Source organism: Lycium barbarum, chromosome 6 (genome assembly GCF_019175385.1).
Source record: "Lycium barbarum isolate Lr01 chromosome 6, ASM1917538v2, whole genome shotgun sequence".
Classification (NCBI taxonomy): Eukaryota; Viridiplantae; Streptophyta; class Magnoliopsida; order Solanales; family Solanaceae; genus Lycium; species Lycium barbarum.
This window is the reverse complement of record NC_083342.1, coordinates 128,573,384-128,598,449: the sequence shown is the minus strand read 5'-3', so window position 1 is coordinate 128,598,449 and position 25,066 is coordinate 128,573,384. Positions and strand designations below refer to the sequence as shown.

The following is a 25,066-nucleotide window of genomic DNA, read 5'->3' as shown; positions in this document are numbered from 1 at the left end:
TGATAGTGCGTTGAAGCCATACCATCATACCGTGTACCATAATTAGTTGTATCATTTGACTGACTACGAAATCCTATAATTGTTTGTTGTTGAACTACACCCCTTGGAAAACCAATATTCAAACTTGGGAGATAGGCAGTACCTCCAAAATCGAACTCATTGTCGGTCGGTACTTCAACCTGGGTAGAGCGTTGAACTGTAGCATACATGTCAAGCGCCGCTATACATATGTGATTTTTAAATATCTCAGGATAACGAAGAAATGACGATAAAGATTCATCGTCCGTAATTGGCATCTCACCATAAATTGGTGAACCATCGGCTGTAAATGAACTTGGTCGTCCGGTTATAACCACCGAAAGCTCAGGATCATTTACGAACATTTTACTCCTTAAGATGCGTTGCAGACGATCATATTTTAGGGAAATTGGAAACCTTTGCCCCTATTTCAGGACCACGACTGTATCTAACCGAACCTGCTTCATACACAATTTCACCACCCCAAAATAAATACACTTTCACATGAGTTTCCGTCATCTTTTATGAAATATATGAGAAAAAATAAAAGTTGAAGGATATGAAACAGATAAGAGAAAAACAATATATGAAATATATGAGATGGATAAAAGAAAATTGAAAGACAAAGGATATACCATAGGTAAAGATAGGACAATATTTATAAACGGAGGAAAGTAAAAAAATTCGCAAATTAAGTCACGATATGTAAAAGATATTATTTTGACGACTATTCAATGCTCGTCTGAAACTGATTGAACCAACATAAATGTACAAACAAAAAAATTAAAACCACAGTGATGTGGAGAGCAGAAAAACGGTAAAAAAAAGAAGAAAAAAAAGGGGTTTTTCGTTCATATTCCAACGAAATACAAAAAAAAAAATAAAAAAAAAATTGTTACATTTCGTTACAAGTGTAGCGAAATGCAACGGTCATTTCCGGACCGGAACAGTATTTTTTTTTGGGTATTTCGTTGGATAACCCACGAAATATCCATTTTGGTATAAAAAAAAAAGACATCCTATTTTGGTCTATTAGCTTCAAAAAGAAGTCATTTTGGTGTCAGACTCTTTGCACTCTTACCGTTGTCTGCCATTTGCTTTTCTATTTGTCTTTCGTTTGACTTTTTCCTTTTCTTGGTGCTTATTTGACTTTTCATTTTGTACACATGCATGAGTCATGAGTTTCTCGCATCACCTAAGATTAAAATTGCTAACGATCTCCAGAACACTTCATTTAGCATTGGCAATTTGGTCCCAAATTATCTCAGTGGGTCTTCTAGATTTTAATATAAGGAGCTGAAGCTAGACAATTTGGGACCTCCTGTGTTTTTAGGTGAGGGCCTATTATTACCTTCTTTTGGTGAGATACATGATACATCCTTCTGCTAATAGTTAATAATGTAGAGAGGATTCTCAAAATCTTGTTGAACAAACCTATTGATGATTTAGTCCTTTTTTGGACTTATATGATAATTTTTGTTTTTGGTCGAACAAACTACCTATTAATGTCATTTGCGTCTTATATTAAAGTCTGATTTCTAAAATATATTGACTCAAATACTCCTATAACGATAACGTTTCGTGGCTAACAACCAAATGAAAAGGAGATCTTTTCTTTCCTTTTTGGGAAAAGAAATGAACCAGTTTTGATTTGATGTTTTACCATCAACTACAAAAAGAGAGCATATCTCGGCGAAAACGACGGGTATCCATATCTTTGCACTGAATTAAATCACTATGCATAACACTAGGGGTTGTTTGGTAGCCAATTAGAGTTATACAAGTATTATAAGGATTAGTACAAGTATATGTATTATTTTATGTAGGATTAGTTATGCTGGATTTAACTATTACTTATTCATATATTAATTATTCCACTTTTTATCCCGCATAAAATAGTACATAGATTCTCTCATAACTTATACATGTATCAGTTATGTGGGTTTCTAAATTACAAATCAAATACCGTATAAAATTTTACACAAATAACTTATCTCCTAATCAGTTATCAAACGTGATATTACTTATACATGATTTAATACCTGTATAATCACCTCCGAACCAACCACCAAACGACCCCAGTATGTTTCACGTGAATGTGAAGAAATAAATGAAAAGCTGACTTCACATTTAAGTTTTGAATTCCATTATATTATTGTAGACAATGCGTGTACTGCTTTGGAGGATTGTGGGTATGATCTCTTTTCATTTTTTTAATCATTTGATATTTGAGATTGCCTGAATATGGGGCGGAGGGAGGAAGGGCCAAGAGGATTCCGCACTTCCTTTGACGAAAAATTACATTGTTTATACATGATTAAAATTATTTTTGATGTATATATAGTAGTCGTCGAAGCCCCTTTGGCTTTTGTGTTTGTTTACTTTTTCATATTGCGATCCCCTTAGTGAAAATCTGATCCAAATAGTCAAGAGGTGTACAGAGTATGTCCAACAAAAAGAAGAGTCTTGCGAAAGCTGTCTGGATCGTTTACGTCTTCTGGGTAAAAGAAGAATAAAAATTGCTAACATCCTCCAGAACATTTATTGGTCCCAAATTGTCTCCTTTGATGGAACAAATATAACCTGAAATCGATACTACAGTGGGTGGTTTAAATCTTAAAAATCCAACTATTGTCATATTGAGACGTCCCAGAGAATTGGATGGACTACGAGGTCGATTCAGTAAAATGAAAACTAAGAAACCATCATACCAAGCCATTGTGATCTCACTCAACCGCAAAGGAATCTAGCAACAAGTTTACACAAATAACCACAAGTGGCAAGAAATTTTGCATCCTCTGTGGGTCTTCTAGATTTTAAGCAGCTAGACAATTACCAGCTAAGGCTTAACATACAAGCAACACTATTGACTTCATGGTTAATTAGTGTATATTTTCACTTCACTAGATCACTTAGCTATGCTAAGTTGCATTGATTTGGTGTAAACAGTAGGTGTGGGTATTAGCTCTGCATAGATAGTTCTAGACAAAAAGGTAAATAAAGGGGAAAATGGAAATCTACACTTGTGCCTATGTCCTTCAAAATCCATTTCAAACAAAAACGCTGTACAAGCAGGTCAATACTGTACAGGTAACTCTTATGAAAGGACTATTCTACCTCTTCGTGGACGGCGGAATAAACTTGTTTTCCCTGCAACTGGCTTGTTCCCCGATCCTGTTGCTGGTTTTAAATTAATTGCTTCAGTATAAAGCTTGGAGTCAACCTCCTCTGAATCCAGGACAAAACAGGCAAGTTCCTCACTTGATGTTGAAGAAGACGCAATTTGGTCTTTCCCTTTTCCAGAACTGGACACCTCCAAAACTTCAGGCACATGCCTTGGCTTCTTTGCAGCCTGCTCTATTAATCGTGAAGGCAGTATCTTTTCGTCTACTTTATAAACATAGAAATCAGTTGAGCTAACTTCCCTGTGACACGAAGAAGTATTGGGTAGGTTATTTGCCAGACAATTCCAATCATGGTTCTCCTTTTCCTCCTGCGAATCCAAAACAATATAGCCTGCAAGTTCCTCACTTGATGTTGAAGAAGACACAATTTGGTCTTTCCCTTTTCCAGAACTGGACACCTCCAAAACTTCAGGCACATGCCTTGGCTTCTTTGCAGCCTGCTCTATTAATCGTGAAGGCCGTATCTTTTCGTCTACTTTATAAACATAGATATCAGTTGAGCTAACTTCCCTGTGGCACGAAGAAGTATTGGGTAGGTTATTTGCCAGACAATTCCAATCATGGTTCTCTTTTTCCTCCTGCGAATCCAAAACAATATAGCCTGCAAGTTCCTGTGAGTCATATTTTACTGCATCTGGATCAGACACCTCCTCCACTTTGGCCCTACGATTTTCCTCATCGTGTATCTCTATAGAATTTAGAGAACCGCAGCAATTACTGCTTCGACAACATGGATTTATCTTTTCACTATCGCAGCTCTTAGAAATTCTTCGAAGAAACAGGGTCTCGGAAATGACACTGCTTGAAGCATGTGGTGCTGCAAAAAGATCAACTGGCTGGCTCACTGCTTTCATGGCTGGTGAAATAGTCATATGCTCCCCCATTGCCTCTTCCTATTAAATATATTAAGAAACAAGATGACTAAGCTAACCACTGGAGATGTGCTCGGAGCAAATATAAACTGGATGAGAGACAGGAACAATGTATATCAAGAATGTCATAACACTAGGCTAAATATAAAAAAACCCGAACATCAGAACTAAACAGGAGATCTTTGGAAACAAATGCACCACCCTAGAAAGGGGACAAAATGAAACAACAAAATTGATTGCTTTGCCAAAGTTGTAGTTGCAAAGGTCCCTTCCCATATTCTCTACCTTTTTTTGTCGGCCCCCAACCTTCATCACCCCACATCCAAAAAGAATGTATGATAACTAACATCTGGAAACAATGAGGTTCTCTAAATTATTGCTCTTGCAACTTTTTGTCTTTTCAGAGAAAATTCCCTGGAACACGAGCAATCCCACAAAAGGGAAGTTGACGACTATCCATGCAACTATTTTGTGAAGGGCTTTCATCCAGAAAGACCTATCGTATTCTTACAAAAAGTAGAGCAAATTTAAGCACAATAATGATAAAGATTGATTACCTCTATAGGAGACATCACATTCCTAAATGGATCCAGTGATGCCTTTGGCCCATAAAGCCGATAATTGTCATAAGTAAGTGCCCTTGCAGAATCCTGTGCTTGCGACAAATCTTTAGAAACCTCTGATACTCCGGCATTCTTGAAACCCCTAATAAGGTTGGCTACAGGAGATAAAGCCAGAAGTTCATCCTCATGCAAGCTCAAGTCATTACCATGACATGCTTCTCTTGCATTCCAAGTTTCCTGAAGAAAGTTCATGCAAGTATTTTCATCTTCTAAGCAATGTAAAGAAGAGTTGTCATCAAAATCAGCTGGAGAAACCTTCTGAACTCTATTTTTAGTAATTTCGCAGATCAATCTCTTGATATATTCACGTTTGCAATCAACATCTTCCGTTGAGAACCAATTTTTCGAAAGCTGAAAAATGGAATATTACCAAACTATCAAATAAAGTTCCAGCAGGACATGAATAACCATTCAACACAAGAAACAATAGCAGCACTCCAGCAGAAGTCAATCCACACTAAGACTGTTAAATCCCCCACACAGTTCAGTAAAATAGTGCAATCACCCACCAATATCATAACACCATGATTACATATTGCTAGCAAAACACAAGTTACATCGAGTAGATACTCATTATATAATCTCAAATACTGCATCGTTTTAAGATAAAAATTTGTGAACAAAAAGTTCAATTTCAGGATCCTCATTCCTACTCCAGTCGGCCAAGGTTTATAGATACAAGTCACTCTGCTCCGCAGAACAGTCAAATCTGAAAAAATGGAATGAAAGAAAGGAATTGCAATAGAGCCATGATTAATATATCTTCAACCTTTGACCTACAAAACATGAAACCTAATGAAATAATGATTCACAGAGATGAGTGACAGAGGCGAGATGTTAACAGACAATAACTCAAGAAAAGAGGCATCTTGTAGCCACATAGTGCAACACCCCGCACGTCTGTAGCATTAGGCCACAAGTAGCAAATGCCACAACAATAAAATTAGAGCAGAAGAATAAAGAAGTTATAGATGATGGGAAGAGACAAGCACAATGAATCATCATAACTTGTAGGCTCCCCTTTATTTAATGTTCACCAAACTACAGGACAGGTTTTTTTTTTTTTTGGGAAAAGGTAACACTTGTATATTTATCCAAAAATAAGGCCTGCCACAAACAGTTACAGGTCATATAGTTACAAAGAGTATTCAGAAGATCTTCAATCCTATAACAAAAACACAGGACCGGTATATTAAACTATTCCCATCACAATTTGAACCCAAAAAGAATGACAAAATGCACATGTAGATTCTTAGAGTTACAGCTGCATGACACGGTTCAGATTTACCAACCTTAAATTGCACCTCATCACGGAAACAGTTAAAATCTATGCAGTATCAGCTAAAATTACGGATTCCAAAAATACACATCGCATTCACTTTTGTAGCTTTATTATTTTTTTTGATAAGGCACTTTTGTAGCTTTATGTGAAGCCTTGTTAGTTAGTTTTGCTTCCAAGTTCTCCAAAAGTCAATTTCTCTGTCCTCTGCGGATTATTACCATTTCCTCCTCTTTCCCTCAAATCTTAACCCCCTCAAAGCCAGGTTTCATTCCTCTTCCTCTCTGTCTCCACTACATATTTTTTTTTACGACGTCGTAACCCGCAGCCGCTACTATTTGGGTGCGCACAGGGTAAACCCAGCTCCTGTGAAATAGCTCGCAAACTACACAGGAGAGATAACCCGCACTAGGCAAACCCCATGTGACAAGCTCGACCCAGAAGGCAAAATCCCTGCTGTCGTAGGTAGGGTTTTCGAACTTGAGACCTCCATTATGAAAGCCCCTGGCCCCATGCTCAACCAACTGAGCCACCCTTTGCAGGTCCTCTCTGCCTCCACTATTTGCCCAGGAAATAAACTTTCTTTGCCTCACAATAAATGAGTCATAAACAGTGAATGCATAAACTACGGTCAGAAGAGCATGTAAGGTACACCCAAGCGACTGCTTTGAACTTCACATTCTAAAGGTTAACGTTTGCTTTAATGATGCACTATTTGTCAAATCCCAAACTCCTATATCCTCAAGCGCTTACTCTCATTGTACACTTTATACTACTTAAGCCTCCAAAATATTGTATACATTCTCCTTTAATGAGCATGCAAACTGAAAAGGAGGAAGATATTCTCAATTATTAAGACTGACAGGTACCAATTAATCAAAACCCTGAGGTGGCTCTAGGAACAAAAGATGAAGCAATTAGTCACAACAGGAAATAATCGAGAACAGAATTCAATGCATGAGAAATAATGGCAGAAAAATCAGAAAAGCAAACAGTCATAACGAGGTATTCACCAGAGCAGAACACCAATAGCTTCTCAAAAGTATAAGATATACTCACTTAATGCCTCCCAACACATATAAATGATAGGTCTCAGTTCAATTCAAAATGATATAACAAGGAAGAAAGAGCTTACAAATTTGGAAGATGCAGTTATTAGGGAGAGCTTGAAGTTGACTGGAGCTTGCTCCAGAAAAAGTTCCACATAATGGAGCAGAAAAAGGCCACAATCAAAGAAGTTTTCCTGCTGCGGCAGCTGGAAGCAAAAACAAAAGGAGTAGAAGAGTTAGATGTTTTACTGTAAAAGACTTGGTAACAAGATGATCCAGATTTCTTATGATGGTTTACTGCAATTTTTATTTTCCAAAAGTATGTTTCAAGCAGTACGCATGTGTGCTACAATCACCAAAATTAACCCAAGACTCGGCAAATAGATGAAAGAGACCAAATAGGAAAAATAATTGATACTGCAGAAAACTTTACAGCATAGACGATAAAAAACCATTTGCAGAAGAATGTGGTTGCCGAATCCCTTAATAAATTCTATATGAAAACACTAGAAGTTGTAACTCCTCTAACACATCCTTTTTCATGGGTGTCGGTTCACCACTGTGTACTCAACTGAATCCTCCTCTAAAAGTTGTGGAATTCTTTCTTCTCCCTTGGGTTTATTTCAGTGTATGTCTTTTAAATTTTTCCTTTTTCCCCTTTTTGTATAATTTGGGGAGGCAAAGGTTAGTTGGAGAAGTAGAGGCGAGCAGTTCCCCAATTCTAACCAAAAAGGGTCAATAAAACTGTCCAATATATAACACAAGCCCCAAATTACAGGTGTTCTAGTGATAAATGTAGTGCAAGAGCTTTGTGCTCTATCAGGCAATTGACAAAAGCAGAAAAATGCTAAATTAGTAAATATAAATATGTTAGGAGTATGCAAAGTTCTCAACTGAAGGACTTTGCTGATGAACTAATGCTAAGGCTAATTCGAATGTTGCCATTTAATTCAAAGAGCAGTTAAGACGCAATGGGGCATATCATAGTTTTAGAAAGAGATGATCGCTTATCCAAAAAGTACAAGCATACATCACCACATAGACCCGAGATTGATTTTTTTTCCTCAAATGTAAATAGAAACAAAATCAATCTGTAAAACTGTAGCATTCAGTAGGCATGAGGATTTCATGTTTGAAGAATTGTCATGTTTAAATGTAACAGATGCAAATTGAAAAAAACAAATTATGTTTTCCAACATGAGCTGCACTTTGAGCCGGGGGTCTATCGGGAACAGCCTCCCTGCCAGTCAAAAGGTACGGGTAAGGTCGGCGTACACTATACCCTCCCCAGACCCCACATGGTGGGATTATACTGGGTATGTTGTTGTTGTAACATGAGCTGCACTTTATATGGCCCAAGAGCTCGCAGTGGATTTTTTTATTTTTTTTAAAAAAAAAAGTACAGACAGATGGAGATGTAGAGTAAGATTCAACAAATAGTTAAACGAGTAAGTAGGTTACTTTATAAGAGTAGTTACATCAAAGTTAAAGTAATATAAATACTTAAGGAAACTGGTCTAGTTTTTTTGTGGGGTTATAATCCTTCATATCCCGGCTAGCTTGCACACACCTCAACTAATCAGTGATTAGTCTGTCCAGCCCACAAGCACAGGTAGCAAAGGTAAGCTCATCCACCAATGCTGGAATAGATTGGATCAACAGCAAATCAGGGTGCTTTAAGTTGCAATTAGCATCTTACAAGTTCATACACTCTCATAATGTTCTAGGAACTCACTTCTTCCCATGTTTTTTCAGAAACAACCTCACTTTCCACTGCAATTCTAACCCTGTAGTGTTGACAATTACAAAAACAACGCCTATGCTAAATATGAATTTTGAATAACAAATATTACGCATTAATTCAAACCAGGTTCGAGTCCCTTGTATGATTTCGTTATATCACTATGATGTTCTTTTCTAAATCTATATGATGTGTTCAGATAGCGGTACATAATTATCTTTTAAGTCTGTTAAAGAGATGGATATTGGGCTTAACCCTAAGAGTGCTGAGGAAGGATTGTCCAAAACCATATTAGATGACAACTGCCTATTATTGACACACCCAGAACTGGACATTTGGAGTGGAGTAGATGTCAATAACTAATAAATTCTCACTTCCCCAAATTGTAATTACAGAGTAAAATGAATCTAACAGAATCTTGCTAGCTTATATTTATGAGGCAAAAAATGCATATTTAGAAATTGAAGATGACAATATAACTGTAGTTGTTAACTATAAACAGCAGCAGTGTTCATTATATATATGCAATAACTAGATTTCAGACAATCATTGTTTTTGTTGACAATAACCTGAAACTTCCCTTTTTGTCAATTAAGGGAATGCTTCTTATTGAAGGAAAAAGCATTTTCAATGCACGATAAAGAGATGGGAAATGGAGTGATACCTCGAGACAGACAAACGGCAGACTTGAGAACTTCCTTGCAACATCCTCTCCTACTTCCTTGTGCCTCTCTTTCCACTCTTCCAATAAGTAACTGCACTAACATGACATGAAAGTTTCTCTCTTTCCATTATAATCGGGAAGCAATCTAAGTCTTTCATAGTGAAATCTTAAACGAATTTCACTAATATAAACAGATTAGCTTATAAAGAGTTCTGATATAAATCATACTCCCTCCAACCCCACTTATGTGGCACCGTTTGACTAGGCAAAAAGTTTAAGAAAGAAAGGAAGACCTCTGAAATTTGTGGTCTAAAACAAAACTTAGACATGTGTGGCTATAAATCATTTCATTAAGGGTAAAAGAAGGAAAAAAATCTGATCAAGAGGTAAACGGAGAATTTTAAAGTTTAAATTATTTCTAATTATTTTTTGATCAAGTCAGTTTATTTTCATTCATAAACATGGCCATAACAGCCTTATACAAGAGATAAACCAAAAAAGTAGAGAAAGGTGACATTCTTTTTGGGACAGACTAAAAAGGAAAGTGTGGCACATAAATTGGGACGGTGAGAGTAGTGGTTTGCAATATGCTGACTTGTTTGGTGAATGACTAAATGCTACACACTAAACTATTAGTACAGATGTACCACGTATAATATACAGAACAGGGTTAACTTCTTGCACATTATTGTGACCTCATCAATAACTACTCAACCTCGTGAGCCTAAACAACTCAAAAACGGACTATACCTTTGTATAAGATTCTTGAGGCCTTTGTGGCTCCCTTGGATTGAGTTCATGTGCAAGATGCATGGTACCCTAGACGATTTCTCCATTTCTTCCTCTGCAGGAAACTTCTTCCAGTTAATAAGAATCATATTAACTAGATGTAGAAACGTATAAGCCATGGAATATACCTCTAAAGGTAACAACCTCGCCAGGGTGACAGATGACTATCAAACTCCAGTGGAGACTGTCAGAAGAAAAAAAAAATATAGTGGAGAGCAGTACTATCTTAACATATAAAATGGCTCTATAACTGCTTCTACCTGAAGTTGACTGGAACAAAAATGAATTCCTTTCCAAAAATATTAACTTTTGCAGTCCATCTCCGAACTCGCAGGAAAGCAGATCTACCTCCACAAGCTCTAGATGGATCTCTATCCAAATCAGCAAGCTTTCTAAAGAAAAAGCTATTGAAGAAATGGAACCTATCTTTCTCCTCCGGATTCATTTTGTTCTTCAGATACCTGGTAATTCATTTCATCAATTGAGATTTCCAATTTCACTGCGACTCGCAAACAGATAAGCAGAAGAAGAGAAATACAAGTAGGAGAAAAAAAAGACAGAACTTCAGCATAACTGAATGAAACATCCATTTCATCGGGGCTTGAAATGTTGAAATTTGCACATTTTTTTATCATTTTCAGAATAATAGTGCAGAACAGTGCAGTTATAGACCAGAAGAAAATATTCAGGCTAGATCTCCAGCTTACTTTCATATATGAAATCTCTCTCTCTCTCTCTCTCTATATATATATATATAGAACCCATCTTCATCATTTTGAAATCTTGGAACTCTTAGCTAACATGGTCATATTCCTTATTGAGATCCAACTTTCACAAAGTACCGAATTACCTTGATTTCTTCTCGTATCAACCTCTTCATTAGCCACCAAAACTGCATCAAGAATATGTCTACCCTCCACAAAAGCATTCTGCGATGTTGAAACTGTCTCGTGCAAGACCCTCTTAACATTATAACACACTAACACCTGGAAGAAAAATGTTGCTCCCAGGCACTATTATCGAGAATATGACCTAAAGGGTTTCTGGTCAGCCCTTGCAACTCCGGTGATCCTTCTGATCGCCGGAAATACACTCATCTTTTCTCTTCTTCCTTTCTTCTCTTTCTCTCTCTTCCAGAAAATCTCTTCTCTCTCGAGATTATCAAATTAAATAAAAGGAAGACATGGAAGAGAAAATCTTCGTTATTTGTGGGGTAAAATCTTTCGAGCTTATAGATTCCGGTGATGGGTGGTTTACGCTGATTGAAAGGGGGAAGAGAATATCTTCAAAAATCAAAATAGACGAGGAAAACTTTCGGAGAGTGTGTGAAACTCTGAAACAAGCTTCGAAACGACCAGGGAATTTCTACAGAAGATGGGGATGGAAATCTCAAGCATATTATTACAGAGTTTTTGTAAACTTTAATAGCTACGGTCGTTTTATTCGTGTGGAATCATGGATGGGGGACAAGATAAATGCAGTGATCATCCCAGAAATTGTTCACAACTCGGGATGGGGAGATATCGCAGACAAAATCCTCAAATTCTTGGGTATGCAAGGTTCGATCAGGTTCAGACACACCAATAAACATCAGATGAACTCGTATGTTGACACAGCGAGGTTATCTCATTGGCCGGAGATTTCAAAACCCATCTCTTCTCACACAAAGGAGAGCGAACAGGGGACAGAAGTTGAAAGACACCAAGTCCTGTCAAGATGTCTAGTCGGAACCTTCAATGATCCTTTCAACTACAGCCCGAACAATGAAGTGATTCAAAAATAGTCCTTGAACAGGTGGAAAATTTGTGCCGGCATGAGAGTTATTGCAATGGGCCACAACCAATTTCTTTTTGAATTGCCATCGAGACAGGAAGCAACTAGGGTTCATGCGGGAGATTGGTTCTGGAATGGTCGACGTTTATCTTTGGAGTGGTGGTCTCCAGTCACTGGTACGGAATTAGCAACCCAGAGGTCAGACCAAAATTGGATCAAGGCATTCGGAATCCCAATCAATGGGTGGAAGTTCGACACTTTCAAATCCATTGGAGATATTTGTGGTGGATTTATAGATGTCGATGAAGATACAAAGCACCGGAGCCACTATACCTGGGCCAGAATCTGTGTTAAAAATTCACTGGTGGAACTCCCAGATAAATTGGATCTTGATGTGGAATATTGGAGATATGAGATTTCAATTTTGAAGGATATAGCAGCCACCCCGAGGCCAAGCCGAGAATCTGGGATCAAAGCTAGGCTCAAAATCCAGATTTCAGTCAACAGGAGACCGGCGATGAAGATGGGGGATAAAGTTGATGGAAAGGTCAAGTCAGACCACGTGCGTAGGCAGTTGGACAAAAACAGCTTTAATTCAAATTCAAAATTATCTGGGCCCATGCCTAGCCGATTCAGTGATAGGGCTTCTTTTCCTTCTTTTCATCACAGGCCCAATGAAGCCAGCTGCTCTACTTCTTTTAATGAAGAAGCGTTGGGCCAATCTGAAAACTATTCTTATTATAACAGAAGCCCAAAAAGAAAAGCCCACAATAAATCAAAGCCTAATTTTTTAAAGACACATCAGTGGAGTCCAACAGGGAAAACTTTCGAAAGGAGAGTGCTAGAAGATACGCTCTTCTCTCCAGAACAGTCCCAGCACAACAACAACAACACAATCATCTCTCTCCCACATGCAGAATTTTTGGAGACTATTTCAGAGGCAGATGACGAAGCAGATGAAGCAAAAGTGTTCATCAACAATCTCAGGTTTCTCTCTCAAAGATTGGATTGGCCAGAGGCGACCTCTTCTGCCTTGGTTTGTTCTGATACAGACTCTCACAACAAATCACTCCATCCCTATTGGCGCCAAAATGATCAACTGGAGACAATAATCCAAGAACCAAAATTAGTGGACACTTCAAAATGGTCAAAGCTAGTTATGGGGAAGGTATGCAAGGCCTTTGGGATCCATGCAAATGGGTTCAAACATGAAATTTTTTATTTAATCATGAGAATGGATGAAAATAGACAAGCTCAAGTACAAAGAAAGAGTTCAAATGACACGCCTATCAAGAAGAAACAGGGGAAGAAGAAAGGGGAGATTGAAGTCCAAAATCTCATATGTGGGATCAATTATGAAGGGAGCAACATGAAAAACAGGGGCAGGAACCACCAAAACTATTCCAGATGAAAGTGAAGATTTTAAGCTGGAACATCAGGGGTCTTAACGAGATGGATAAAAGAAGTACCATCTCATCACTAGTAAAAAAATGGAAAGCAGACATTGTGTGTATCCATCCAAGAAACCAAAATGGAAGGTTTGAGCACTAACTTGATATACCAAATCTGGGGGAATAGATGGGCTGATTGGCAAGAGCTGAAAGCCAGTGGCACCAGGGGAGGTATCATAATTATGTGGGACAAAAGATTGTGGAAATGCATTGATTCCCATGAAGGATGCTTTTCTATTACTTGCTTTTTAGAGAGCCTCACAGAGGATTTCAGATGGGGATTTACAGGAGTCTACGGTCCTCACACAAACATTGAGAGGGAGGAATTATGGCATGAATTGGGCGGAGTCAGAGGTCTATGGGGTGAAAATTGGGTTGTGGGAGGAGACTTCAATGTGTGTAGATATGTGACCGAAAGATTGAATTGCTCCAGAAGATCCAAGGCTATGAGGTGTTTCTCAGAGACAATTGAAGATCTTGAGCTTATAGATTTACCACTTCAAGGGGCTCAGTTCACTTGGTCTAGAGGGGATACTTTGCTACAAGCCTCCAGAATCGACAGATTCTTAGTCTCTTCAGAATGGAATGAAAGCTTCAAAGTCATCAAACAAATAGTGTTACCAAGAGTTATCTCTGACCACAATCCCTTACTGCTAGAGAATGGGGAATGGGATTCACCACCTTCTTACTTCAAATTCCAAAATATGTGGTTTCAACATGAAGGTTTCATAGACTTGATGAGAGGATGGTGGCAGAATTATACAGTCAGTGGCAGTCCAGACTTCGTGCTTACCCAGAAAATGAGGAACTTGAAGAAAGATCTTTCCAATTGGAACAAGGAAGTGTATGGCAGGTTTGAATCTAAAAAAAGCAAGGCCCTAGAGGAACTGACTCTCCTAGAACAGGCAACAGAGACCAGGCTCCCAACTCAGGCAGAAAAGCAGAAGTTCACAAATTTGAAACTTGAGTTGGAACAATTAGCCAAAGTTGAAGAAATTTCTTGGAGGCAGAAATCAAGATGTTTATGGTTGAAAGAGAGGGACAGAAATACCAAATATTTTCAGCCTTTGGCCAATTCACATAGGAGATACAACTCAATTGATAAGCTCATAATTGACAATGCTATTTCAGAAGACAAAGACCTGATCAAGGGGGAAATTCTGAACTATTATCAAAATCTCTTCACAGAAACTGAAGATTGGAGGCCAACCTCCAACTTTGAGGGAGTGGCCAGTTTATCAGTGGAAGACAGTGAGGGACTAGAAGTGGCTTTTGGGGAAGAAGAAGTTTATGCAATCATCCAATCTTGTGCACCTGGTAAAGCCCCTGGACCAGATGGTTTTACAATGGCCTTCTTCCAAAAGTCATGGGAGTTCATAAAACAAGACATCATGGGGGCAATGAATCACTTTCACCAACATTGCTATATGGTGAGATTCTGTAATGCCACTTTCATTTCCCTGATCCCTAAGAAGTCTGGGGCAATGGAAATGAGAGACTTTAGACCGATAAGTCTCATTGGAAGTGTTTATAAGATAGTGGCCAAACTCTTAGCTGAAAGGTTGAAGAAAGTAATTGGTAAACTAGTCTCTAGTCATCAAAATGCATTCATCAAAGGAAGATAGATAACGGATGCATCCTTAATTGCTAATGAGGTTCTAGATTGGAGAATGAAATCAGGAGCCCCTGGAATCATGTGTAAGCTTGACTTAGAAAAGGCTTTTGACAAGTTAAATTGGTCTTACCTAATCTCTATCATGAAGAGAATGGGTTTTGGGGCCAAATGGCTTAAATGGATCAAGTATTGTTGCACCACAGTTAAATACTCTATTTTGATAAATAGAGGGCCCGTTGGGTTTTTCTCACCACAGAAAGGAATTAGACAAGGGGACCCTCTCTTCCCTTTTTTGTTCATCTTGGCTATGGAAGGACTAAGCAAGATGCTGGAAAAGGCAAGACAGTTGCAATGGATTCAGGGATTTAGTGTGGGCTCAAACTCAGGAAACATTTTGACAATATCCCACTTACTGTATGCTGATGACACGTTAGTTTTTTGTGATGCAGACAAGTCCTAAGTTCTATACCTGAATCTTACTCTGAAGCTTTATTAGGATTACACATCAATATGTTGAAAAGTATTATCTATCCTGTCAATGATGCTAACAACACAAAGGAGCTGGCATAAATCCTGGGATGCAACATTGGATCATTTCCTAGCACTTATTTGGGCCTCCCCCTGGATGCCAAGTTCAAGTGTTGTGATATTTGGAATGGGGTGGTGGAGAAATTTGAGAAGAGACTGTCTACTTGGCAACTCCAGTACCTATCTTTGGGTGGAAGACTCACTTTGATCAGCAGTGTTCTAGACAGTATTCCAACATATTTTATGTCCCTTTTTCCCATCCCAAAGAAGGTACTAGAAAGGCTGGATAAGATCAGGAGAAACTTCTTATGGGAAGAAAACAGCAGCACTCATAAGGTCCATCTGATAAAATGGGACAGTTTTGCTCCCAAAATGCAATGGGGGTCTTGGGGTCAAAGATCTGGCAATCCATAACAAATCTCTACTTATGAAATGGCTATGGAGATTTGGTTCTGAAAATGGTAGCCTCTGGAAAGATGTGGTCATGGCAAAGCATGGAAAGAAAGACAATTGGAGCTCTAACACTGTGAATCTACCCTATGGAGTTGGTCCTTGGAAATTTATCAGTAAGCTAGGCTCTGAATTTTCTCATGCAATACACTTCAAACCCAGGGCTGGTGAGTATATCAAGTTTTGGAAGGATAGATGGCTCAACAATTCTACTCTCATGGTGGATTATCCCAATATCTTTAACATAGCTATGGATAAGGACTCCACAATTGCTCAAAACAGGACTAACAACCACTGGGATGTGCATTTCAGAAGGTTTGTGCAAGACTGGGAACTTGGGAGTTTGATGGAAATGTTGGCAAAAGTGGAAGCTCACAATATTGATGAAAGTGAAGCAGACAGGCTCAGGTGGGGAAGCAAAGGCATTTTCACAGTGAAAGAATGCTATAGACAACTCTGCTCACAAAGTCAAGTTCCTGATAGATGGCCATGGAAACTAGTATGGAAGACCAATCTGCCTACGAGGATCAAATGCTTCAGTTGGATTACACTAAACAATGCTTGTCTTACTCTAGACAATCTAAATAGGAGAGGATTAGAGTTGGACAACACCAGATGCTTCTTTTGCAACACAACTCCAGAGACAGTCAACCACCTTTTTCTTAAATGCCCAGTAGCATATGACCTCTGGAACATGTTCTTGTGTTTTTTCAGTTTAAGTTGGGTGATGCCGCAAAGTTTAAGGGAAGCTCAAATTTCTTGGAGTCTTCAGTTAGTTGATAAGACCATCAGAAAGATCTGGAATATGATTCCTGCTGTAATTTTTTGGTGTATTTGGATCGAGAGGAATAGAAGATGTTTTGATGGTTCCTCAACTTCCACCCCCATTCATGCACTTAAAGCGAAATGTCTAGTAAACCTTTATTGCTGGACAATGTTGTCCCCAGTGACTAGTACAGATCAGTTTTTGGATTTTATTAGCACCCTAGTTTTAGAGGGAGCCAATGTATAGGGGCTTATAATTCTCTTTGCTTTTGTCTATTTGTAATTAGCCCCTGTAATTATGCATCTGCTGGATGCCTTTTCTCAATGAAACAACTTACTTCATCAAAAAAAAAAAAAAAATATATATATATATATATATATATATATATGATCAGTGCCAGATAATAAGTAACATAGAGTATCCTCCATATAAAACCGCCCTAGTACACCGGATACTATATACTATACAACATGATTAGGTGTTGAAACAAGCAAACCATTAAAATCTATCAACAAGCAAAACATTAGAATTTATCTCTGTGTTTGAGCCTTAACAGAAACTCCTGCAATACTGTGAACAGCATGAACTGGGCTATTACAGAAGATCTGATAGTTATTTACCATGGGACCTATATATTGCAAATGAAGGTAGTTGATTCATGTTGCTCATAAGCAATAACAAGCATCTACAAGCGGGAGGGAGGAAGGGATAGCAATGCCAATAAGCCAATAACCATGTCTGGTTCAAGATGAAACTACTATGCAATGAAATAATCACGCGTCAATCATGAAGTAAATTTTGACCTGTCTTGATTAAAAAGCTGAAACGCAAAGAAGAAACATTTGACCTATACGAGTCACACAGATGCCAAGCCAATAAATGATTCTTTTTATTTGCGGTCTAACAAAAGTAGATCATACTTCCAGATGTTGATAACAAACATTTCAATAGTTTATACTAACGAGAAAAAACAAGTTCACATAAACGAATAACCAGTTCCAGAAAGAAAGAAAGAACAAAAACGATTAGCTAAATTAAGTTCCAACCCACATTAGCAAGACTTGGGAAGTGCCAATTGAAACACGTAAATATAAACTCACATAATGTAAAAGTCAATGATGGTATCGTTGATGAAAGTCTTAGGCTTTAATAGATCAACATCTCTCTGACTTATGGAAATTGCATCTGGATCCCCTTCTGGAAAAATAATTTCTTCTAAGTTATCTCTGGAACTGTATATAATGAAAAAAGATTCAAGCATCAGACAATGTAAAATTATTAAAGATACATGGAAGTTGGAAGCATGTGTAATAGCAAGATTCAGAAGCAGCAGATACATAACTCACGAAAAATCTTATAAACTCAGCTCTCAATCAGTGTCTGTTAACCCAATCCAAAGTTTAACATTCAACTATCTTTCTCTTTTTCGTATATGGTGTGATTTCAATCATCAGATTACTGTAAAGATTGAGATTTTACAGTTAAGAAAAGTCTGAGCCTCTGATCTTACCCTAGAACTTTATACAAACTACATGAACCCAAGATATGTCAAATTAGCAAATTAGTAGTCTTTCTTCCTCGCTCTCCACCTCATAACTGCATCAAATCTTTTGGCAACGAAAGAGAAATATCGCCACAAAAAGATCTTGTTCAATGATTCATAAGTCAAAGAGAAAGACATAAGGAACTCCTCTGATGCCCAGGGCCCGTTTAAAAAAAATAGAAATAGAATTGGGCATATGGTCAGACACCAGTAACTGTTTAAATCACCAAATAGCAAATTGAAACAAGAGCCGGTCATTCTCTCGCAACCAACCAAAATTAGACCTTAATCCACTTGGCAAGCCAGATTCACATTGAAAGGCAACAAGGATAAGTATCTCTTACTTGGGATGATGATGCTCTGAAACTGAAAAGCTTTTCTGCCCGAAAAATGGACTATAGCTCCTTGTGCAATCAATTCTGACCAAGGAAGCATTGTCATGATATAACAAAATTCCATCAAACTGGGGTTAAGGGAATTAACAGCAAGATTTTAAAAGCTACTCGTAGGAAATCAATGATTAATTGAAACTTAATCATCCATTTCTGATACTAAAATCATCTTTAGCAGTACGTCATCAAGAAAAACATCTTTAGTGGTTTCACTCAATTCATACATCTCCCGTTACTGAGACAGTCAATTGTACAACAACGAAGCTTGTCGTACAAGGACAAGAGAATAGATTTAGAGAACTTCTGAAACAAACTATTTCCAAATCCACAAATTTTAGTGGGAAGAAACTCTTCTGCTCCCACAGTCATCAAAGAAGAAAATCTACTTTCTTCATCAAAAGGAAGAGCTTAATCATTATACAAAGAAACACTAATCTCACATAGAAGCTTACGAAAACAACAACATACCCAGTATGATCCCACATGGTGGGGTCTAGGGAGGGTGGGGTATACGCAGACCTTACCCCTACCTTGTGGGGTAGAAGGCTGTTTCAGATAGACCCTCGGCTAAAAGAAACGGTTTGACGAATGCAAAAGTAAAAGCTATGGTGAAAATACTGTTGAAAAGAAAAGTACTGACAACAAAAATCAGAAGGGTAACCCAAGTAAAAGAAACAACAATAGTAATACAATATGAAGAATAAGATAGTAATAGAATACTAATAATGATGATACTGATAAATAGAAGAGGGAGCTGAGCCAGCCAAATCTAGAAAACAATAAAAGAAGTATCTGGCAGCTGTGCCTAGAGGAGGACAGGGTGTTCACAATAAAATAAAGATAAAGAAGAATAAAAAGTAAACTTCATCATCCACTGCTAAAAAAGAAAGCAAGATCACCAAAGGACATCTAAAAGTAAGAGATGAACCATCAATACATTGTTCAACGAGGTATCTTACGCTGTAGTGTCATTCCATTTATCTTTGTATCTCACATCCAACATCTTAATTGCTTCTTGTGTTTCAGACCAATCAGGGTCGAACAAAGTCAATGATAACACAATAGCACCTGTAAATTTAGAGGTAGTTTCACGTAAACAGAGATCAATCAATAATAGGATCACAGCTTAGAAAACTACCTATATTCTCCCCTAAGAGTAAATTATACAGCGAAAAAAAATAACATTGTCAGTTTCAAATCAAGTCTCGTATCCCTCCAAAAGCCAAATATATGATCCATCAAAAACAGCTACAAGCAGCGAAATCTCCAGTACATGTGTGAGCAACAGTACTAAATTTTGAGTTTTGCAAAATAGAGCATTCTCTTCTCCAACCTAATTTTAACAATCAATCAACCTTAAGTACAAAGCGACATTTCTTTTAGAGCATTAAGAAGGTTCTTTAGAAAAATCCAGCAGGATAGCATGATTTAGGTTTTTGCAGCTGCAGCTTGAAATCATAAAATTAATCTTCAAATGTTGGGAATTGTGATAAAAAAAGGAAACCATCTATTTAACAATATCAACCATTATATAGGAAAGTATTCTATTGAACTGCACAAACCTGAGTTTTCATTATCAGTTTTAGCTACATCTGCATCCTTGGATTTGAGGGACAATTCCATAAGGGCAGTTTCAACCTATCATTAGCAACAAAGCAAACTTGCATGTTAGCAAAGCTCCACATACCCTGTTGGTAATTTTTATTTTATTTTATTTTTTTGTAGGGGGGGAGCACTATAACTCACACTTTTGCACCACTCGGAGTTAATAGCGAGAATATCACAGAGTGTCCACTCAGATGTAACTGGTAACTTCATCCCGAAGGAGCCCTCAAGCTTTATGGAACTGCATGAAAAAGTCAAAATGGAGCTTGTAGAATACATATCTTCGTACATGATATGATCAGGTCTAACAACCACCGGAACTTTCTGCAAAACAATAGCAAAAAGAAAGGTGAAGTATAAACAATAGCTTTCTGCAAGCTTTGAAGAACCTTTCAATTCACTTTCTGAAAGGTTTAATAACAAAGGGGTACATCCATGCTCAACTTCCTTTTCTCTCTTCTTCACCAGCTCTCCTCCACCCCTTCACCACTTCATGCTTGGCAGTGAAGGAAAAAGCAGGACGATTGATACAACATCATATATCATATCCCGAAATCAACTTAACTTAACACATACCTGGAATGGAACAGACATCACATTCTACCTTGCTGATTCACATTATGAGGTTTGAAAAATGTTATGGATTGGAGGAGTTGGGGTTTGTGTTTTTATTTATCAATATACAGCTTGAAGCTCATGGCCAATGATTTTTATTCATTAATGTGTGTTATTGATGTCTTGGTTCTCAATATGCTTTACTTCAAAGTGCATTAACTAGTTAAACTCAAGCCTACACTGTGTGACATGGATCTTCCAAAAAACCCTACTGCACCCGTGTGGATTGGACAGGATCCCGGTGCGGGTGCCCACTGGATTTGGTCAATACGTTTAGGGTGTGTTGAGTAAGCATATTTCAACTTTTGGATCCATACACGGGCGCGCGCGCACACACACAGACACACAAAGTATCAGAAACGTTGGTATCATATGATATATACTAATGGAACAAAATGTTAGATATTTCATAGATGAATTTGTACGTATTTGGTATATATCTATTGGCAGTACACAAGCATCCGTACGCGTACTCATATCTGTATCCCCGAAATCCTAAGATTTAGGTGACAACAAATCCTAAGATTTAGGTGACAACAAATCCGACTTCTTGATCTTCACCCATATCAGATACCCACCCTCATTTCCAAGCAACATAGGACCTGCATATATGTTGTTTTCATATGAAACTTTTTAGTTCTGAAATATCCATGCTTGTCATCCAGACTCCTGAGCCTATTAGCTTTCTTATATATTTTTAGATTGATGACATGCATACAGTCAATATGGAAGTTAAGCCGTGAAATATTGCTGAATGAAAGAAGAAACACAATGAAGCTGCATCTCGGACAGGCAAGTTGAGTAAGCTGACAGCTAAGTTATTACCACTAACAGTTGATGAAGCCGACTTGCATAAGAGTTACACAACTCACAAGAAGCCAGCGTTCTCAAATGCAGCTTAAGGTGGGGCGATCACTATAAGGTGGCTTGATTTTGGGACCAAAAACTGAATAGAAGCTACGAATGAAAAATAATTTAGAAAGTTAGGCTTTCGCCTCTAACCCCAATAAACTAAAGAAAGCTGGTTTGGAGTGAAAAGATAATTTTATATTGGAACAACTGATACTTTAATTGCTTGATTTTGCATTTCCATGGCAGTTTTTTAATTATTATTGTAGTACACTTAACCTAAAGTTTAACAACACCAACAGAGAAACTGAGGACACACATCGGCTGGAAAAAGGATCGGAACCATCTTTTAGAACAATTACAATTAGACGTTCAAAGTTATACTGGAGCAAACAAAGCACCCAGAGAGGCTCGCTCAGCAGATACAAGAATTAATATCATTTTTTCTTTTGAGGAACATCCAATTTTCAGAGTTACTCAATTATAGCAAAGACTACAGAAGCATGCTCACCGTATCACACAGATCAGGACTCTGTGTCAATTGTTGTTGGTTTCCTGAACCTAAAATGTAAAAACAGCACATCTCATAAGCAAAAAATGGATTTATATGAGCAACCTTTTGAAAATTAGATATGGGATGATTTGATCAAACCCTTATTTTCTGGCAGATAACAAGCTGGCTTGGATGATTCGATTTTGGTATCATCATCTGAATCGAGAATAACTGGCTCATTCTGCAAAAGTTTTGGATGGGATAGTCATAAAGCATTTTTTATCAAAGGGATAGTCATTAAATATTTGTTAGCATTATGTGAAGTTTGAAACATGAGATATTGAAAGTTGGGTACATCAGCAAAAACTCTTCTACTAAAAATTTTGCCATCAGTGACAGAACATCCAGGTACTTCCACTCTTGTAAATTGGGCTTTCCCCCCAGATGTGTCACATTTCAACTTAAGATGATTAAGACAATAATCCGTCAAAGGCTTCAAATGTGAGGAGCTAGACGCCACAGTAGCACCTGACTCCAATATCTTCATTTCTGCAATATCATCACTATCTTCAACGTGTAGGATTTCATTCACCGAATCATTTTGTAAACTACTTATTCCTCCTGCAACTAAGGAAAATTTGTTAAATAGAATAATCAGTACTTCTATAGTCATAAGACGAAAAAAAAATAAACTAATTGATGGACAAAAATCAGGGCAAAAATTAGCAATGTAAAATATACTAAAAGGAATCTGCACACAGAAATGGATGTCACAAAACATATTAGCACCTAGTTTAATCCAAAGTTGGAAAAGTGACATTTTAACTGATTTTACAGAAATGCCATATCTTCAATAAATCTAAAACCAAAAGCATGTAGACTATAAACACCATTGCTTCCTTTAGTTAAACCAAGCAGGATAAATGCAAAAAGCAATCATAGATGCTTCATGGAGATTTTTTAAATTAAATACAGAAACTCTACTACTTTTAAATTTTGAGTACAATCTGGTCACTAATCAGAAGAAGCTGCAAGAATAAGTTAAACCACAAACTTATGTTTCTTGATTCCTAGATATGTACTCCCTCTGTCCCAATTTATGTGGCACTCTTTCCATTTTAGTCTGTCCCGAAAAGAATGTCACTTTTCTATATTTAGAAACAATTTAACTTGATGAGATGAGTTACAACCACACAAATATCTAAGGCTTGTTTTGGACCACAAATTTCAAAAGTCTTCATCTCTTTCTTAAACTACATGCCTAGTCAAATGGTGCCAAAAAAATTGGGACGGAGGGAATATGTGTGTGTCACACACACTCAACTCTTCTGGTCAATGTGTGTATAATTTCAATGTATTAGTACATGGAATGCTGAATCTGATTACATGCTCTGTTCCCATCCATTACCTTCATTCTGCTGTTCATCACTGCTATTCCTTTTCTTGCCCATCGCCTTGTTTTCTTTCAACTTTTATATCTCTTTTTTTTTTAATAACCGTGGTGTCCGGGCCAGCTTGCGCACACCTCGACTAATTCCATAGGATACTTGCCACTTGCCACCTCCCACCAGCAACAAATAAGGCTAGGACATATGGGAAGAAATCACCTAATATTTTTCTTTTTGTCTCTATTGGGATTTAAACCTGAAACCTCATAGTTCTCTACCCACTTCATTGACCACTAGGCCACACCCCTGGGTGCACTTTCAACCCCCCCCCCCCCCCCTATTTCCTTTAATTAACTCTATTAGACACATCAGAAGATGCAATTCTACTTCCTGCAGTAGATGAGGACCATTATAAACTAAAAGCATCAAATATATTATGGTTGTAATTATGTGTTCAGTAAAGAAGAAGATAACGGAGCGTAGACATTGATATTCATGTGATAGACGGTTGTAACAAAGCGAAACAATCCAAATGGTACAAACAGTATCAATCAGAGAGAAAAAGAGAATAAATTCATTGAAGTTAGAGAAACAAGTAGGCTTGATCCTTTTCAAAAAATTGTTTTGCACAAATATAAGAAGATAGAAGTTGAATCGACGTTTAGTAGAAACGTACAGCAATGGAGAAAGCGGTACTTATCGACGGGAGAATCGAATTTCATAGGTTTTTTGAAGGTTTGCAATTTCTTTTTGGCGTGTTTCTCGATGCGCTGATCTTCGGGACTAAAATCGAAAACAGAGAGATCGCGATTGCTAGGATTTCGCCTGTTCTTGCTTCTCGTCTTTGTCATTGTCGACGATGGAAGGAACACTCTCCTGTTTGAATTCACTTCGAATTTCTACCTTACTCTCTCCCAATTTAAAACATTTTTATAAGTTAAATTGGGTTGGTCTTTCATTTTTGTCCTTCAACTACTTTTGGGTTCGAACCCAAGTTCAATAAAAATGACAAGAAATTTCCTAAGGCAAAATTTTAGGTAGAGTTTACCCCTTGCAAATTTTTTTAAATTTTTAATTAAAGCTAAAAATTAAAGATCACTAATTTAATTTATAAAAATTAAAGAATGATCCGTCCAGTTCCTCCGGTGCCAATTTAAATGAATTATACGTGTCCTCTTATTTATCTAAGGGCCCAGAATTATTTTGTTAACCAATTGATTTAACTATGGTTACCAACAGTTCTCTCTCCTCTCTTCCGGCTTTCCTTCCATTGCCACAACAGGAAACGCCATTGCTTCCAATATTTCTCAAGAAAACAGAGCAAAGAATGCAAAAATATATACTTGTGTAAACCAAATAACTGGAACAATACAGTTTC

At 37.6% G+C, this 25,066-nt stretch overlaps 1 protein-coding gene across 5 annotated transcripts; it reads right to left on the bottom strand.

Annotated features, from left to right (window-relative positions):
- Positions 1-2,726: 2,726 nt before the first annotated feature.
- Positions 2,727-24,678, bottom strand: LOC132598835 (probable ubiquitin-like-specific protease 2A). Of its 5 annotated transcripts, XM_060311948.1 has the most exons (17): positions 24,365-24,678; positions 22,656-22,927; positions 22,460-22,541; positions 22,319-22,368; positions 20,485-20,667; positions 20,301-20,376; positions 19,698-19,806; positions 18,691-18,765; positions 17,904-18,035; positions 10,481-10,681; positions 10,349-10,404; positions 10,182-10,275; positions 9,432-9,522; positions 7,113-7,232; positions 4,954-5,049; positions 4,633-4,875; positions 2,727-4,096 (listed from the first exon to the last, which is right to left on the bottom strand). In XM_060311948.1, exons 1-17 carry the CDS (start codon positions 24,537-24,539, stop codon positions 3,116-3,118), a joined length of 3,036 nt encoding a protein of 1,011 aa, XP_060167931.1. In that variant the 5' UTR covers positions 24,540-24,678; the 3' UTR covers positions 2,727-3,115. The 5 variants fall into 5 exon arrangements, with proteins under 5 accessions (XP_060167931.1, XP_060167930.1, XP_060167932.1 ...); XM_060311947.1 differs by having other exon boundaries at positions 4,633-5,049; XM_060311949.1 differs by having other exon boundaries at positions 4,633-5,049; positions 22,656-22,921; positions 24,365-24,502.
- Positions 24,679-25,066: the final 388 nt, after the last annotated feature.

Excerpts from the sequence above, each read along its gene's own strand:
- LOC132598835 (XM_060311947.1), bottom strand. The coding sequence starts at position 24,539 with ATGACAAAGACGAGAAGCAAGAACAGGCGAAATCCTAGCAATCGCGAT. Across the intron at positions 22,542-22,655 it reads GTAGAAGAGTTTTTGCTGAT|AATGAGCCAGTTATTCTCGA; the intron begins GTACCCAACTTT and ends AAACTTTTGCAG. Across the intron at positions 7,233-9,431 it reads TGCCGTTTGTCTGTCTCGAG|CTGCCGCAGCAGGAAAACTT; the intron begins GTATCACTCCAT and ends TTTTGCTTCCAG.